Source organism: Euprymna scolopes, chromosome 45 (assembly GCF_053919585.1).
Source record: "Euprymna scolopes isolate OS-2025 chromosome 45, ASM5391958v1, whole genome shotgun sequence".
Taxonomy (NCBI): domain Eukaryota; kingdom Metazoa; phylum Mollusca; class Cephalopoda; order Sepiida; family Sepiolidae; genus Euprymna; species Euprymna scolopes.
In genome coordinates, this window is record NC_136526.1 from 33,697,136 (window position 1) to 33,716,292 (window position 19,157).

The following is a 19,157-nucleotide window of genomic DNA, read 5'->3' on the forward strand; positions in this document are numbered from 1 at the left end:
GGGCTAGTTTTAAAACTATATCTACCTTAATATTTTCTATTTTTAAGCAATTATCCTCCTAAAACATGATCCTCTTTTGTCGGACATTTTTTGTTTATCAGTAATACTCGACATTACTTCTTTTTTTTTTTTTTAACTAAATAAACTCTTTAAAATAATTTGAAAGACCCAAAACTTTCAAAGATAGGTAGAAAACGAAAAATTAATTAACTTTTTTTTTTTAAAACAAGTAAAAATATTTTTTAAAAATATTATCAGATGTGTATTCTCTTTTAAAGACAATATCTTCTTCAATAACGGCCATAAAATGTTTTCAATCGATATTTATTCAATAAGGGACCAGTTTTCCTACCTATCAAAAGAGGACGAGTTTTCCGGGGTCGAGTTTTCCGGGGACGAGTTTTCCTAAATTCATATATATATTTTCGGAAAAGCTAAAATAAGTGCAGAAAAATTTAAAAAAAAAGAGGGGGGGGGGTCCCATAAAAAAAATGAGGGGGGGGGGCTCCCATAAAAAAAGATAAAAGAAAAAAACTTGATTTTTTTTTTTTTTATTATAAGACCGTAAAACTACTCGCGGAAAAACGGCTGTACCCATAAATATGTTTAAAAGAAAAATATAGCAAAAACATTTAGTTTATGCTTGCAAAAAAAACAAAAAAAAAACGTAAAAACAAAAAAAAAAACGTAAATGTTTGAAAATAAACAAGCAACAAAACGTAAATGTTTGGAAAAATAAAACTTAAATATGTTTGCAAAAACAAAACAAAAAACGTAAATATGTCTGGAAAAAAAAACATAAATATGTTTGCAAAAAAAAACAAAAAAAACATGTTTAAAATTAAAGTATTACAAAAACATTTATTTTTATTTCAAGGGTGCCATTATATATATTTTGTGCTTCCGTAACTGGGTGGACAGAGACAGTAACGCCACCTATAGTCAAACGGAGGAAACAGGCTCTCTCTCTTTCTTCCAGATTACCCAATACATATTACCGTTACATAGGCTGACATATATTCGGTATGTTTAACAGTATTTTGCAGATTTTTTTATTTTTAACTCTTTTTCCCAAACTTACCGTGTCAAAGAGAGAGTCGGGCGTCATCTTGAATTACATCGGTAAACATTGTATGTTTTTCGAGCTGAATTAGCATGTTTGTTACAGTAAATAAAAACACTAGAAAATTATCCAGTAAGGTAGAAAAGTAACTTATCTTACCTTTGATAACAGTTATTTGTTATATATTTGCTTTTGACAACTTTTTCGAATCTATGTGTACAGTAATACAAACCACCCCAAAAAATAAAACCATGCATAATAATAAATAAAAACAATACTTAAAAAATAATTAATGAAAATTCATAAATTTAAAAATGGGTTAAAATATTTATAAAATTAATTGTATCCAGCGTGATACTGGATTTTTTTTTTTTTTAAACTCAATCTTTTTTCCCTTTTTATAATAATAATAATAATAATAGCAAAAACAACTTATACGAGAGAGAGAGAGAGAGAGAGAGAGAGAGAGAGAGAGAGAGAGAGAGAGAGAGAGGGAGAGACGTAGAAGACTCGTTTGTGTTGATAGCGCATGCGCCGACTTCTTTGTCCTGCTCTTCAAAAGCACAATGCTAGGCATATACATTTAACAACGATAACAATTTAAGATTCGCTTAATTCTGATCTTTAAAGCAAAAAAATACACGCAACCTTTAAAATATCAACAATGTTTCATCTAACAAGCCAAAGGAAAGAAGATTCAATAAATGTACGTATAATATTACTTGAATTATTTCACCTTTTTTGTAAATATGTCTTTATTAATTTTCAAAAAATATAACATCGAAGGAAGGAGAAAGCAATTTTAGAAGGAAAATGTCGGTAATTGGGATTAGATAGATTCAACTCTTTAAAGAATATAATTGAAAATAAATTTAATCTATTTAAAAATTTCATACGAATTCGGTTGATTATAGCGAAAAATTAGTTGCTTGATTACAATTCCACGTTAAAAAACGACCCTGGTGTCTAACTCTGTCTCGTGGGGAGGCATTGTAAATAGGTACAATTAGATTACGTCACATCAATAAACAAGGGAGATAATTGCATATTTCGCCGTTATTGGAAGATGGCGGAAATAATTCAATTTGTGAAAGTAAACAAATATATAAGTAAATAAATGAATAAATAATAATAACAATTTTAAATAAATAGAAAAGGGTTTTTATATTAATATCAATACACACTAGGTACGGGCAAAATGAATGCCGATGCTCAAACTGTATAAACATTTTGACCCCTCCCTTTACTTAAAAATTCACCAAAAATCAGGAAATTAACCAATTTTAATGACATTTACAATATTTATCAAATAATGATCGCGGAATATAATGAACGAATTATTTTTTATTTTAAATCTTAGTGAAAATGTATTATTTTGTTTAAACAAAAAATACCTTTACTAAAGTTATGGTTGTCAGTAAATAAAAAAACGCAAGGATTTATTTTTGCTTTTTTATATTTTATTTACATAAAAAAAGCAAAAATAAATCCTTGCGTTTTAATTTGCATCGTAATTTGTAACAATAAAATAAAATAATTTTACAGGAACAACACGAAAAAAGCCTTGAAGTCAGTATTAATGAATTCTATATAACTCAAATAAAAATTAATTTCTCGAACTACGAATACCTCCTACCCGTTTGGCGCTAATACCATTGTTTATTTAATATTTTCACTCAAAAAAATTATAATTGCAAAAATTACTTCTACTTTTTTATGCTTATATTTTTAACGTAATCTTTGCATGTAAGATTCTAATATTTCCGTTGCACACAAGAACGTATAATTATCAACGTAAAATAATGTTCATATAATCTTGGAAAATAAAGTAAAAAAAATCAAATTGACAAACAGGAACATAGAAAAATAATTTAATTAAAAAATGGCAAAAATTCTACGAACGTTCCATCTCGGTAAGTACGGATGCGCAGAGTTGAAAAGAAAACCAGTCTGTTCTGGCCACCCTCCTCCTCTTTTCAACTACATGCATCTTTGTGTTTATCAACTTTAAATTTCATGTAAACATTATGATAAATTTTGACCTAAGTCTGTATTTTTTTAGTGTGTAATTTTTTTCAATGATTATAAATTGTTTTCTTAACCAATTTTAATTCTGTATTTAATATTAATAAATAATGGTGTTAACTTTTATATTTTTCAAAGAATAAAATGTCATGAATTTAATTAACTTTTATGCATTTTTAAATGAAGGAAGGGGAGGTCTTCGACTAAAAAAAAACCGCGCTGTATGCCGGAATAAAGACATAAATTATGTCTAATTTGTCCTTCCATGCATATTTCAATTTTGCCGCCAGTGTTTAGTTTGATACGATAAACGAGTCTTGTGGCTACCAGTGATATATTTTTGGATAATTATTACTTTTTTTTGCAAAAGTTACGTACATTTATTTTATTAATTCATTATCTTAAGACTTTAACTTAATACTTAACTTGGAAATAATTCCAGAAAACTTATTTTTCTTGCGAGAAAAATGTAAACGCGATTTTTGTCATAATGAATTTTTACGTGAAATCTAGGGGTTTTCATATTTGACATATAAATATTCCATGTATATTTTTTTTATTTCGCACACTTTTTTCTTTTGAGAAATTAACTTTAAACTATAATCCTTCAAATACAATAAAAAAGTACTTGAAAATTATAAAAAAATATTATGATTAATCGGCGTTAAAAACCATACCCCCTACCGAAGCAGTCATTAATTGCCCATACCTAATACACATACACAAAAACATATAGGAGTATAGATAAACAACAAACTTCTCTCGTCGGCTAACATAAGTTGGGGTCATAATTCCCTTCTTGATCTGCATATTTAATTATTGGAATTTCTCCATGAAATCCATGTCGATGAGTAAGAGAAAATGTAGAATGTTCGATTATTTTGATATATAATTTAAGAATTTAGTATGTTAAATTGCGCATAACTTTAGCAAACACACTTTTTAAAAATCCGTTGAATTGTCCAAGTCTTTATTATGAAGAAGTTTGTAATGTATAAAATACAAAACAAATATTAATTCGTTTTCATGGTTTCAGGTTATTGATTGCACTCTAAAGAGTAGATTGTTTTGACATTGGTTTGTGAAAATGCCTTTTTATTTTAAACATTTCGATAATTCATAGAAATCTTTTTGTTCTGTCGAGGAAAAAAAAATGGGCCGAAGGGCGACACTCTAAGGTGAGCAGGCAAATGTCAGGGTTGCAAAAAAGAAATACTTCTTTAGCGATCCCCACCCAACCGGGTCTAGTACCTATTTACAATGCCTCCCCATGGGACAGAGTTAGACACCAGGGTTGTTAAGAAAAATATTTTCCAGGGTAAGTCAAATGTCTGGTCTACTCGCCATGATAACTAAAATTCGACAGACTAGAAAACGCAAAAAGAACACATGCTTTTAGGTTTTCATTACCTCCTACCATCCTCCTACCCCTTTGACGTGAATACCATTGCCATGCTTTGCTCATGTTGATTCCTTTATCCCCGACGGATGGACTCGTCCAATGTAAACAACAGCCCTTATATATATATATATATATATATATATATATATATATATATATATATATATATATATATATATAAATTAAATATGTCTTTAACTCTTTTTCAAGATGTCTTTTAACATGCTTTATTAATCATTTGTCCATATATATATATATATATATATATATATATATATATATATATATAAATTAAATATGTCTTTTAACATGTTTTATTAATCATTTGTCCATATATATATATATATATATATATATATATATAAAAATTAAATGTCTTTAACTCTTTTTCAAGATGTCTTTTAACATGCTTTATTAATCATTTGTCCATATATATATATATATATATATATATATATATATATATATATATATAAAAATTAAATATGTCTTTTAACATGTTTTATTAATCATTTGTCCATATATATATATATATATATATATATATATATATATATATATATATATATATATATATATATATATATATATATATATATATAAATATATATATATATATATATATATATTAGAGTTCTTACTGTGTATAAGAAACAATTATTCAGATTTTTTGTGCGCCGGCATCAGCCGTTTGATCCAATTATTATTTTATTTATTATTTCAGACATATTTTTTCAAATTCTTTTTCTTTTTTTACTCATGTTCACCCCTCACAAAGCAGATCGCCACTTGGACGTAAAAGGCTACTATTTGGGGCCATGTCTAGGACAGATTAACAAGATATTTGTTTATGTTACATTTAAACTTCTGCATATCAGTATAGTCAGGGAAGCAGGTAGGAGGCAGGGAATTCCAAATAGCTGTTCAAGGGAAGAAACTATTAGAATAGAAAGCTTTCTGGCATTTAGAGACTTCAACAGTGAAGATGTGGGATCCTATTGCTAAGCAAGTTTGTCGGGGATATGTACGTCAAGGGAGTACAAGTGAAACGAGTTCATCAGAACACATTCCATTAAAACATTTGTAAAACAGGCACAGTGATGCAACATTGCGGTGATGTGGCAGGGGCTGGAGCTTAGTTGATAAAGTGGGACCGATTAGATTGACAACTCTTTTTTGGAATTTATCTAAGAAGGAGAGACTAGTGGTAGATGCACCAGCCCGGATGTGGCAACAATACTCCATGCATGGGCAAATCGTGGCCTTGCATTGTGATATTATATTTGCCGCATTTGCAATCACAGTGGTTGATTCTGTTGGTGTTTAATAATATCCAGTATGGTACTTTAGAATCCCTTTATTTTTTGTCTGTAATATAAAATCTTATATCGCATGTATATCTAAATATGTACGAAAAATCTAGTCATCAAATTTTAGGTTAAAAACCTTTTTGTGTGTATTTAAGACAGTTGTAACGTTTCCACCTTGAGGATAAATGTGTAATTCTTTAGTAAATTAAGAAAATAATTAAGCTATGTGAAATATTATCTATTGTTTAGGAAAGAAGGACACAGGACACGTGATAGAGTGAAAACAGTGGGCTCACTTTATTTTTTATATTGCTGTAGCAGAATTAGCAGTAACCAAAATGAGAAATAGAGAGCTTACCTTCGGATACATCTGTTTTGGGCTGAGCGGAAGAGAGAGTTCCAAGATGGCGTCCATGGGCTTTTATTAGCGTTTACCTAATGTAATTATCGTTGAATCACGTCTGCTCTCGCGCGATTATACGATACGGCGTTCCCGGCCGCTATAAAGGCAGGACACTGGAAAGGAGAGCGAGCGTTCGGCAGATTGTGTGTAGGTGATTCTGGCGAGTAGATTGTGCTTGTTACGACCCACGTGTCTGCAAGAAGCGAGTTTTTGTTCCGTCTGTTTTTAGTTGTATTTTCTTTTTGTTTGTTTTGCCTACTATATTTTTGTTTCAATTGCTAAAGACAAGAGGTTCTTGCCGGAACTCCTTTTTTGAAGAGTTATCTAAGGGGAGATAATGGTTACATACTTTCACATCCTCCTGTGATTCAGATCTGGGTTTTTTTTCATTTGTTGTATTGTTGTATGTGTTTTTGTCTGAGAGGTGTTTGTTTAGGAGGTGACTGGTGCTTTTGTTTGATATTTGTTACAATATTGGGTGTACAGTTTTAGGTGGGTTCCTGGGGATTTTTAGTTGGGAATACCTCAGGACTTTATATCGTTCAGGATGGGTCCACCTCAAGGTGCTATCGATTTCTAGAGAGAATTTTTCTAGAAGGGGTCTGCATTATATACGATCTTGGTTTTCAGACCAGTTCACGAGACGCTTCCGTCTTTATTTAAAACATGCAAAGGTAATCTTTGTTTGGAAAGATCCTTTGTATGCTGATTATCATACATCTCTTGATTTGTTTGCTTCTAATACAATCGCACCATTATCATCTTGTTGATGTTTGGGTTGAGGCATTTGACTGGAATGTTTCTTGCTAGCTTCAATTTGTAACAAACTTCACCTGGTGATTGAATGGTATGATCTAGAGGTGTTATTCACAGACATAACAATATTATATCCAGGTTACTACCATGTGTGACAGCTTTCTTGAATGCAGAAATTGCTACTTTGGCACAATGTTCCACAAAGCTATTGTTTGTGGAAATTTGACTGATGGCATGCGATGTTTGAAGTATATATATATATATATATACTTCAAACATCGCATGTTTGAAGTATATATATATATATACTTCAAACATCACATGTTTGAAGTATATATATATATATATATATATATATATATATATACTTCAAACATCGCATGTCATCAGTCAAAATATATATATATATATATATATATATAACTACTTAATTTACTCACATAAAATGAATATACGAAAATATAGATTTATGCGTAAAGTTTAAGTATTTACTTCAAAAGTGCTCAATACGTAGGTAGAGCTAGTTAGTAATTCATAAAATATATATGGTGATTAAGCTACACTGAATATTCCGCGTTTCATCCACTCTAGGACTCTTCAGGCACATAAGAATCCATACACTAATGCCATCTATTTTTCAGGACGATATAAATCATCATATAAAACCCTTGCAATTGTAACAATTTGTAGCAATTTGAGTCAAGGTGGAATTGCAACCAGATTTTTTTAAGTCGATCATTGCTAGAGGTTTATAATCAATTCCCAGCTAGAATATGATTCAATATTTGTAAATCGTTTGAAATAGGTTAGTCGACACTATTTGATATGATCTCAATGGAATTTCATATATCAATAAGCATTTTGCGCTTTTTGGTTCTGCTGACATAAAGCTCATTGTTGTGCCATGTTATCTATGTCTTTAATAACTTTTTGCTCAGTTGTTACATTTCACCATCTCTTGGTGTCCAAAATATAATTTTGTACTGTCTCCTGTTGCATTGATTTTGGAGATTCAAGTCAATGGCTTTTTAGCTTTCTTATTTGATGGGCTTAAGAATCCATGCACTAATGTCATCTATTTTTCAGGACGATATAAAATCATCATATAAAACGCTTGCAATTGTAACAACGTGTATTTGAGTCGAGTTGCAACCAAATTTTTTTAAGTTGATTATTGTTAGAGGCGAATAATCATTTTCCAGCTAGAATGCGCTTCAATATTTGTAATTCCTTAACAGTTTACACCCAAAAACAACTGCAAGAAGCTCCCACTCTATGTTAGCATAGTATTGTGCAGTCTCTATTCCAAATTTCAATGCAATCGTTGTATGTTTTTGTTGTCAGGACTTCTCTGTGAAAAACATATCAACTTTTCCGAACTGTATAAATTAACTGTGATTTATGACTCTGTCCACCATTTTAGTAGTAGTTACTCTTGTTTCAACATGCAGCATGGAAGGATAAATAAACTGCAAGAAGCTCCCTCTTTATGTAGACATAATATTGTTTAGTCTCTGTTGAAGATTTCAATGCAATCACTGTATGTTTTTGTTGTTGAGACTTCTGCATGCACAAGATATGAAATCTTCCAAACTGTATGAATTTACTCTGATTTTCGACTTTCGTAGTCCATAATCTTGGTGCTAATTACTGTTGATTCAATATATATGGCGGAAAAATAAAAGTGTTGCTCTAACGAAAACACTACAGTTTTATTTTTAAACATTTATTGAACAAATCCATTCAGGTAACTTTATTATGTAATAGAGCTGACATTAATTCAAAGTAGCTGCTTTTAGTCTCAATGACTGCCATGATATGGGTAAAGAACTGGAAGCATGTCTTTTCCACAAATGGCAGTGGGAGCTTGGTGCATACGTGGCAAATATTTGGCGAATACCTGATGAATACTTAGCGATGTAGTTATGTTCTCGGTGTATAATTAAAGGGATCCAGCACGTTCAGGTCGGTGAAGGAAAGAGGTCACTGAGAGAAGGGTATGATGTCGTAAGACTCCTTCTGAAGTCAAAAATGGGTCTCTTACCGAGTCCTGATGCTACACCTACGATCTGCCAGCGGCCACCTGATGGCACCAGGGGATCACCACACCCTTCACACATCCAGGTACACTTTGGTGTTGACTTTCAAACCGACTTCGAAGATATGAGATGGTATGATGTTGCCCTCACTTGAATCCACACAAACGACAGTAACGATGAGTCGTCTGATGCGTTGAGCTGGGCCCTCAAGCATTGAATCGTTTAGATTTACATTTTGAGAATGCTGGCAATGGTTCTATTGTCATAACTTGAATCAGTAGAGAGTATGAGTTGTACAGAGGGGCACCTCTGATCTTTCTTATTGAACATTTTGTCACTTTCAGACATGTTGAAGGCTCCTTTCGCTTTTGGCATTTGTACAGAACTGGTCACTTAGTAGATGGTCTGCAATAATAAAAGAAAACAGATTTTCATCAAACGGAAATGGAATTATGTGGTCTTTTCTATGGTGACAATTTTACGATTCTACGCTGTGTTTTGTCTTTTCTAACTCATCTCTGTGTTTTCCTTAGTGACCCTTTCCTGGGCCACAATAGTTTTCCTTTTTGGAGTTGAACAGCCACAGGTCATTTACTTGATGCATCGATTTAAATGACCTTTCTTTTGTAAGATCAAAGTATGAGACCTTTGTCATTGAGGATGTCAATGGATTATAAAGGACTGGTCGAGCATTCAGCGGAAAAGAGACATATGAAAAAATTGAAGTGATGTAGCTAGGTCGCTCTCTGAGTTAAAGGGCGACAATTGTGTTAGCCTGTGAGTTTTCACCCCCCACAAGTTACATTACATGTCCTGATAACTATAATTGTTTACAACTCTTCCTTCAACCATAATTGCTTTTATGCCTTCTTTCAAACATAAATAAGGAAATCGGTTTCAATAAATCACTGAATTTTTCTTTACATGTAAAGTGATTTAATAAACAGAGTAAATAAATTAAAAATATTATGTCTAATAATTTTAAACCTCTACATACAATTTTATTTTTAAAATATGACGGTGAATTTAAAGATATTTTTAATTGTCTTAATTTTGCAGAATATACATAAATTAACATGTTCTTTTGAAATTTATATTTTGTTTTTTTTAATTTTACAGAGAATCCTGCATTCATGAGAAAAACAAGTATCATTGGATTTGAATCGGTGTACATTTCCTTGATTACTTAAAAAATAAAAATGGCGAACAAAAAAATATTTTTATGTAAAAAAATGTTGATATGAATTGCTTTCTACTTTGAACAATACAAAAGTTCATCTTTTGCCGAACCAAAAAATATGATTATATATTAGACACATTTTCTTGTCAATTCTATATGCATTTCTCTCATTAGTTTATTTATTTGAACGATTGTTACCAATGCATCTGTATAATGTACATAGTTTTGCATGCAACTAAAGAACTCAAAAATTCATACATATTAAATTTCTCATTCAGAAAACGCTGCAAAAATGTGAGTGATTCCAAATTCATTTTCTCACATAACTGAGAATCAGTTTATACGAAAAATTTGAAAAATTTCACCTTCAAATCTGAGATACCAATGTAATATGGAAAGGAAGTCTTATTCTTGTCAAGTGTGTGGTTCTTGCTTTACAAATAAACATCATGTAGAAATTCATATGCGAACACATACTGGAGAGAAACCATACTATTGTGAAATATGTGGATCTTCTTTTATACAGAAACAAAATATGTTGAGACATATGCGAACACATACTGGAGAGAAACCATATTCTTGTGAAATATGTGGGTCTACTTTTACAATGAAACAAAGTATGTTGAAACATGTACAAACACACACTGGTGAGAAACCATATTCTTGTGAAGTGTGTGAATCTTCTTTCATACAGAAACACCATATGTTGAATCACATGCGAACACATACTAAAGAGAAACCATATTCGTGTAAAGTATGTGGATCTTCTTTTACACAGAAAGATACTATGTTGCAACATATGCGAACACATACTGGAGAGAAACCCTATTCTTGTGAAATATGTGGCTCTTCTTTTTCACAGAAACGAAATATGGTGAAACATATGCGAACACATACTGGAGAGAAACCATACTCTTGTGAAGTATGTGGCTCTTCTTTTGCACAGAAAAATAATATCTTGACACATATGCGAACACATACTGGAGAGAAACCATATTCTTGTGAAGTATGTGGCTCTTCTTTTACACAGAAACAAAGTATGTTGGAACATATGCGAACACATACTGGTGAGAAACCATATTCTTGTGAAGTATGTGGCACTTCTTTTACACGGAGACAAAGTATGTTAAAACATATGCGAACACATACTGGTGAGAAACCATATTCTTGTGAAGTATGTGGGTCCTGTTTTACATGGAAAAAAAGTATGTTTCAACATATGCAGATACATACTAGAGAGAAACCATAAGCTTGTGAAGAATGTGGCTCCTCTTTTGCATGGAAAAAATATGTTGCAACATAAAACCATATTCTTGTGAGTCTGTGGCTCTTCTTTTACATTGAAATCAAGTATGTTGCAACATATGCAGAGGCATACTGGAGAGAAACCATATTCTTGCGAAGTATGTGGCACCTCTTTTACATGGAGAAAAAGTATGTTGCGACATATGCAAACATGATAAGAAAAATATATAAAAAATGAGACAAACTGTATTCTCGTGAAATATATATATATTTTTTTACATTTTCACCCCAAACAAGGCACATTGCCACTCAGGTGTAGGGGGCTAGTATCAGGGTCAGCAACTAGGGGGGCACTATGTGGGGATTTGGGCAGCAAGACGTCGGTTCATGTTGCACTTGAACTTCTGCATGTCAGTACAGTTAGGGAAGCATGATCCTGAAATGGAATTCCAGAGTCTAGCGGTTCTGGGGAAGAAACTACTGGAGTAGGATCTTTTGCATCTAGGGATCTCTACTGTGTAGGGGTTGGATTTAGCTGCCTGTCGGGTTTGTCGAGGGTGTCTGCGACGTGGGGGCACAAGTGTCTGCAGTTCGTCAGAGCACTCACCATTAAAATACTTGTAGAACAAGCAGAGGGATGCAACGTTTCGTCGATGGGACAGAGGCTGAAGCTTAGATGCCAGTTCAGGGCCTATCAGATTGGCGACTCTTTTTTGAACCTTGTCTAGGAGCGAGAGACTAGTAGTAGACGCACCAGCCCAGATGTGACAACAATACTCCATACATGGGCGAATGGTGGCCTTATAGAGATACAGGATACTTTCAGGTGTCAGCAGTTTTCTAGCACGGTAGAGAGCCTACCTGTTTTTTCAGCGGCCCTGGCAATGTTTTCAATATAATTTTTCCAACTCATGTTTCCTGTGAACGTTAGGCCAAGCAGTTTGAAAGATGTACTCTCAGACAGGGAGTCACTGGCCATTGCTATTGTTGGCAGAGAAGGTTTCTTGTAGTTATTGAAGGAAACCAGTTTGGTTTTGGCAGCATTGAATGTGACCATCCATTTATGTCCCCATTCCACTACAGATTGGAGGTCATCCTCTAGTGTTTTTGCCATTTCTTTAGATATTTGTTCATTTGTTTTCCTGTCATGCCTTTTATAGAGTGTAGTGTCATCAGCATATATACCCATCTCAGAGGCAGTTTTGTCGGGGAGGTCATTAATAAATATCAGGAACAATAGAGGTCCAAGAATAGACCCCTGAGGCACTCCCGCATTTATATCACACTGTTTAGATGTTCGACCGTCGAGGACAACCTGGATTTTTCTCTTCTCTATGTGATTCTTTATATGGAAAAATATGTTGCTACATACTTTTTTCTCGGGTTACAAATGCAGCAGAACACTCTACTTATAGCTTCTCTATAGCCTATTCCCTCACACACACAGTCATAGACCTTTTTTTACCACAGTAAATGAGGATGATGTAACTAATGCCCATATTCCACTCAGAAATGACAAACCCCATAGTGGTATCAAAAGACATTGCACTCACATCCCAACCTCAATGGGAGGAGTCACTTCCCAAAACGACATGGTACTACGAAAAGGCTGACTGAAAAGCCACCAGAGAACATATCAGCAATACCTCATTGACGAATATCTTCTCTCTCCCTGCTGAACGGTGTGCAAATGAGACAAGTGAATGGTGGAAATTGAAGCACATGTCTCTGCATGGAAGTATTATAGCAAGTCACACTCACACTATTGTTCACTATAGATTGTACAGCTGCCATTGAACAAAGAAAGAATGCACTCCGCCAGATCGTACATCATAAGTCAAAAGCAAATAGGCAAAAATTTATAGATGCTAGTAATCATTGAAAGAGAGTAGTGCCCACAGCGAAAAGAAAACATGCTGAAATCACCAGGGAACACAGAGTATCGCAGAATATAGGAACTAACAATTTTTGAGAAATTTATAAGAGTTAATTTATAAGAGTGAATAAAGACCAATTAGTTCATTTCCCAACTATCTAACACCCAGAAAGTTGCATGCAGACTAACTGAAAAGGCCTGCAACTCCTCTCTAGCCAACAAATCCTTCACAAATTTCTCTATGTGGACGGAAGTAACAATTGATCTGAAAATAACCCCGTCATATGTCCACGATGTCATAAAAAAACTTTGACTCCTCCAAGGCGTGGTGGCCTGATCTCATTCCTGCTATACTAATCAAGAAATGCTCAGCTAACTGAGCCCCAGTACTTTTCAAAGTCTATGACAAATGCCTTGCTGAATCCTGCTTCCCTAATAGCTGGAAGAAGGCCTCTATAATACCAGTGTACAAGAATTCTGGCGAAAGGACTAATCCTCTCAATTATCGCCCTATAAGTATCCTCCCCCTCTTTGCTAAAATATTTGAGATGCTAATCAATCAAGCACTAGTTCACCACCTTGCAAAAGCTAATCTTTCTGACAAACAGTTCAGATTAAGGAAGTATCGTTCTACTGCAGATATTTTAAGTTATTGCTGAATGCATATATCATGCATTGTATAAGGCGAGTAAAGCCAGAGCTGTAGCCCCTAATATGTCAAAGGCCTTTCACAAGGTCTGGCATTAAGGACTGCTAATGAAAATCAAATGATATGGCGTAACTGGACGATTGCTAAGTATAATTAGATCCTTCTTAGGTTGTCATTTATGGGCGTACATCTTACAGAATAACATTAATGCAGGAGTGCCTCAGGGGTTGATCCTTGAACCAATATTATTCCTGATATCCATCAATGACCTCACAAGTATTTACAAGATTACTAGTTTACATTATCCAAAACCCTAAAAACATATGTAGAATGTTGAAGTGAGAAAATGTCCACAATGACTCGAATGTTGAATGTATCATGAATTTTGCAAAGAGCCAATTGGTATTATATAAGAAAATTTAGACAGATGCATCAAAGGATTAGAGTTCGAAGAAGAAAAGGAAGTTTATGGATCCTCTAGGTGTCAATCCTTTTATATCACATATCCTTCAGATTTACATAAACAAAACACAAACTCAGCAGGAGCAGTGATAGGGATGACAATGGCGGCGCTAATACGAACCCTGGTCGTCGACACGAATGAAATGCACACAAGTGCATCTAAGGCTTTTTTCTGTCTACATCAACGGCATAATTCGCAAGTCATCCCAGCAAAAAAAAAAAAAAAAAAAAAACACCAGAGGGAACCATTCATAAAAAAAAGAATCAAATTTAAAATATGAACACCACAGCCGACGACCTTCCTGCGCATATGTCGACACAAATAATTAAACAATGGAACACTATAAGAGCATAATTCTCACTTAAATACCTCCATGACTTTATTAGCATCAATCTGATCCGCACAAGTAAACATATGTGCCAAACAGATGATTTCCTGATGCACGTTAAGACATGGAAAATAACACAAATTTAAAACAAAATTGACGCATCAACACTGGAGCCATCATGTTTTCAACTACATATGCAGGCCAAATATATATGCCTGATTTTTGACAACCAGGCAGATCAGGCTACATTGCCGAGAAGTGAGGTTAGACCCAACTGAAGCTCTAGCCACCACAGCACCAGCCACCCATTGCAACATCACCTAAGACAACACCAGCAGCAGCCAGCCATCGCTGACAATATCAACAGCAGCCCTAACTACAGCACCAGTAGCAGGAAGCCATCGCACACCTCACCTAACACCAACAGCATTTCCACCAACCGCATCAGCAGCACCAAACTCCTTGCTCAGACGATGCTCGCAGCAGTTACTAAGATTACACCTCCATCCCCACCGACTCTCAGAGCCTATCGGCTGACCACCACCCATGTCATTGCCACTGCCATCACCGACGCATCCTAACAAAATCAACAGCACTTACAGCGATCGCTGTGACCTTCAATAAAAGCTTGAACTAAACTTTGTTTGTCCTTGTTTCCATACGCTCATTTTTGTAATATAATAATTCGAAAAGGGGAAAACATTACTAAAAATTGATTTTTCTTGATAAATAAATATTAAGTTGGAATTTTATAGGATCATTACATGCCCATAGGTGAGCTCTTCATAATACTATATTAATTGAGAGCTATGGTGCTTGTTTTTTAATGGTTTGTATTTTAACTATAATTATTTTAATTATTTGACTCCATGAATTAATAAGACATTCAATTTTAAAAGTGAGAAAAACAGCTATATTTATTGATTTACTTCTTTATCGATTGGAAATATCCAATTTAAAACAGTATCTTGCAGTTGTTGCAACTTTTGCACTTTTGCGTCTGTAGAACTTTTGGTTTTTAATTTGGATACATTGAGAGTGCATAGCAGGGGCAGACAAATGCAATTTCAGGAGAAAATCTAAAATCGGAAAAAGATTTTGTAACAACGAGAATTCTGAAATTGTTGAATGCATTTTTGTAGTTTTTTTTTAAATATAAGGAACTGATAATAATGCGAAATATAGCTTTTTAAACAGAATAGAGATTTAAAATTTTAAATAAATCATTAACGAAACGTTTTCGTTACATATTTGTGAATTAAAATATAAGAAACTTAGAACAACAGAATAAAATAGTTAATAAAATAATACCTTAGCTACATATATTTATTTTAATTCCAAAAATTTACTCAGAACTTTGTAGACATTGGCAATGAAATAATGTTCCCCTAAGATTTCCAGCACTCACTACATTCTTCGATAAACATTGCACTTTGTATATTATTGCAAATGCTGTTTACCATTGATTTCTTTCTAAGAGCTAGCGTTCTTTTTTGTGTAGTTTGTAGCTAAATATGTAGGGATTATAGTTGTATCAGAAATCTTTGTCTAACGCAAAGCAACTAAACTTTTTGGCTAAAATGTCAAGCAGAGGTTTGCGAGTCCCGAGTTGAGTCGAGTAGAGTTCGTTGTTCACAACACGATGTACATGTCGATGTTCTCTATTTGCATGTCTTTAATGCTTCTCCCACCGACTCGCTTTTATAATGTTTCGGGTATGCCCAACTTGCATATACCACACAAGACTGCTCAAGATCTACGCGTGACTGGAGGCTTTAAAAGACAACAGCCGCCATCTTAGGCCTCTTTTTTTTTCTTTTTGTCTTTCAGCCTGCTGCCGAGGCAGATTCTCGCCCATGACTGAGGTACGTCTTCTCTATGTCTATCACAATAGTATACATGATTCAGGCAGTTTCACATCGTTTAGAGTCATGTGACGTTCTTTGCATGTTTTCTGTTCTATTTTTTCCAACTTTATTAGATTAATCTGCCATTCGTTGAATATTTCCTATTCTACTTCTTTCCAAAAAATATCTAGGTGATCAGTGTTTGTTACATATGTATGGAACTTTCCAAAGATTCATGTGAAGTTCTTTCTATATTTTGTGTTTTATTTTAATGAAAAAAATGTTCTTGTTGGTTGGTGTTATTTATATATGTAAGTGTGCTGCAGTGCTGCACACATGGCTTGTTTGTGTCTGTTCGCACCACATACGCACCTGCCATAATAGTTGCTATAAAGTCAATATTGATAAACCCTGATTTGTCATGTTTTTCTTTATCATCAATAAAAATAAGCAAATTGTCTTTCTGTTTTTAGTGCAGAACTAATCTTTAATAAGACTATACGTAGTTTCCTTTCTCCTTAGGTTTTTGTGTTTTAAATCTATTACTCATCTGATTTACTTATTTGAATCGACAATTCTCCTTGTCATCAATCGAAATTATCAGATAACTTTTTCCTTTTTGCACGAAAATAAAACTTTCAACAAAAAAATTGTCATAATCGCGTGGTTATTGCATCATATATTATTTATTTATTTTTTTTAGTTACATTTTCACCCCAAACAAGGCACATCGCCACTTTGGTGTAGGCGGCTAGTATCAGTGGCAACAGCTTCTGGGGTACTATGTAGGGAGTTGGACAGCAAGATGCTGGTTCATGCTACACTTGAATTTCTGCATGTCAGTACAGTTGGGGAAGCAGGGACCTGGAAGGGAATTCCACAGTCTAGCGGTTCTGGAGAAGAAACTACTGGAGTAGAAAGCTCTTTTACATCTAGGGATCTCTACTGTGTGGGAATGGGATTTAGCTGCCTGTCGGGTTTGTCGAGGGTGTTTACGTCGTGGGGGCACAAGTATTTGCAATTCGTCAGAGCATTCACCATTAAAGTACTGGTAGAACAGGCAGAGGGATGTAACATTTCATCGATGGGACAGAGGCTGAAGCTTAGATGACAGTTCAGGACCTCTCAGGTTGGTGACTCTCTTTTGAACCTTAGCTAGGAGCAAGAGACTAGTAGCAGATGCACCAGCCGAAATATGACAACAATACTCCATATATGGGCGAATGGTGGCCTTGTAGAGGTACAGGGTACTGTCAGGCATTAGTAGTTTTCTTGCACGGTAGAGAGAGCCGACCTTCTTTGCAGCAGTCCTGGCAATGCTTTCAATGTAATTGTTCCAACTCATGTTTCCTGTGAACGTTAGGCCAAGGAGTTTAATAGATGTACTTTCAAACACACAAATGTCATCCCTGATATTTATTTGTGGATGTAGAGCGCGTGAGTATTATAATTAGTTAGCCTGAAGCTTGAGGCTGAATCCCTTGAGACTAGCTACATTGAAGCACCAGGGTTCCGTCCAAGCAGCAGCGTTACAATAGCACATTTGACTGAATTATTCTATTGTATGAAAACTACTATTTAATCTGCTTCTTGCAGCTGCCTTTTATTTACAGACACACACAAATATTTATTACTCATATTCAAACAAAACATGACTGTATTAGCAGCAATAATACACAGACAGAAATTTCACATGACATTTAATTTTGTGTTCCAGTGTTACAAATCTTAAATATAATGTTAAAAATTATAGTTTCAAGCATTGCTTAACTATTCTCTTTTAATATGAACTAGCATGGGTGCCCGGCGTTGCCCGAGTATTTGGAGGTGCATGTTGAGCAAAAACAATAAAAAAGCGGTCAATTTTTTAACTTTGACCCCTATTATGACCCCTAAACATTTATTATTTTGGACCCTAATTAAGTTAGATCCATGTCCAATGAACTTATATCTAAAATTTCAAGTGTTTAGACCCAAAATTGTCGGAGGAGTTTGGTAGAGTTCTCAAAGGTCAAATCGTTGAACTTTGACCCTTTAATCACAAAATTTGTGGCCGAAAACCGATCACATAGATTTTCCCAAATCTCAGTACCCTGTATATCAAAATTTGAGTCTGTAGACATAAAATTGACAGAGTTATTGCGTAGGGAAATGTACACACAGACAGATACACGGACACGTTCACTTTTATGGATATACAAGAGAATTTCAAAATCAAGATGAATATTTTTTAAATCTGTAAATAATGTAAGCAGTCAGTAATAGAAAGTTGTAAGTAGAAAATATTTTAACATAAAAATTAACAAAAGTATGGTCAGTAATTTTTTTAAAACTGGTAATACCTTGCTTAATTTGCAAGATCGTGTTGAGTCTGTAAAATGAAAGAAAAAAAGGCAAAATTAATTTTATTTCGGGGGTTTAGGTACAATTCATGTGAACTCTAAATAATATTTGTCTGTTTTATTATTGCGACAATTGTTAAGGTTTGATAAATTTTTAGTTACAACGTCATACCAAATCGATCCCCCGTTTTGTAACCAATAAACATATTGTGGTTTTTATACAATGTTG

The 19,157-nt window shown here is 33.9% G+C and overlaps 1 protein-coding gene across 2 annotated transcripts in view; it reads left to right on the top strand.

Annotated features, from left to right (window-relative positions):
- LOC145269399 (uncharacterized) overlaps positions 1–15,377 on the top strand; it is a 51,236-nt gene extending 35,859 nt beyond the window's left edge. The window contains exons 1-2 of one of the 2 annotated variants that reach the window (XM_080125085.1): positions 1,554–1,769; positions 10,118–15,377. In XM_080125085.1, the coding sequence (XP_079981211.1) occupies positions 10,570–11,427 (858 nt within the window). In that variant the 5' untranslated portion in view covers positions 1,554–1,769; positions 10,118–10,569 and the 3' untranslated portion in view covers positions 11,428–15,377. Of the gene's footprint in view, positions 1–1,553; positions 1,770–10,117 lie in introns of those variants that run through there. The other variant, XM_080125086.1, reaches the window with a different exon arrangement.
- Positions 15,378–19,157: the final 3,780 nt, after the last annotated feature.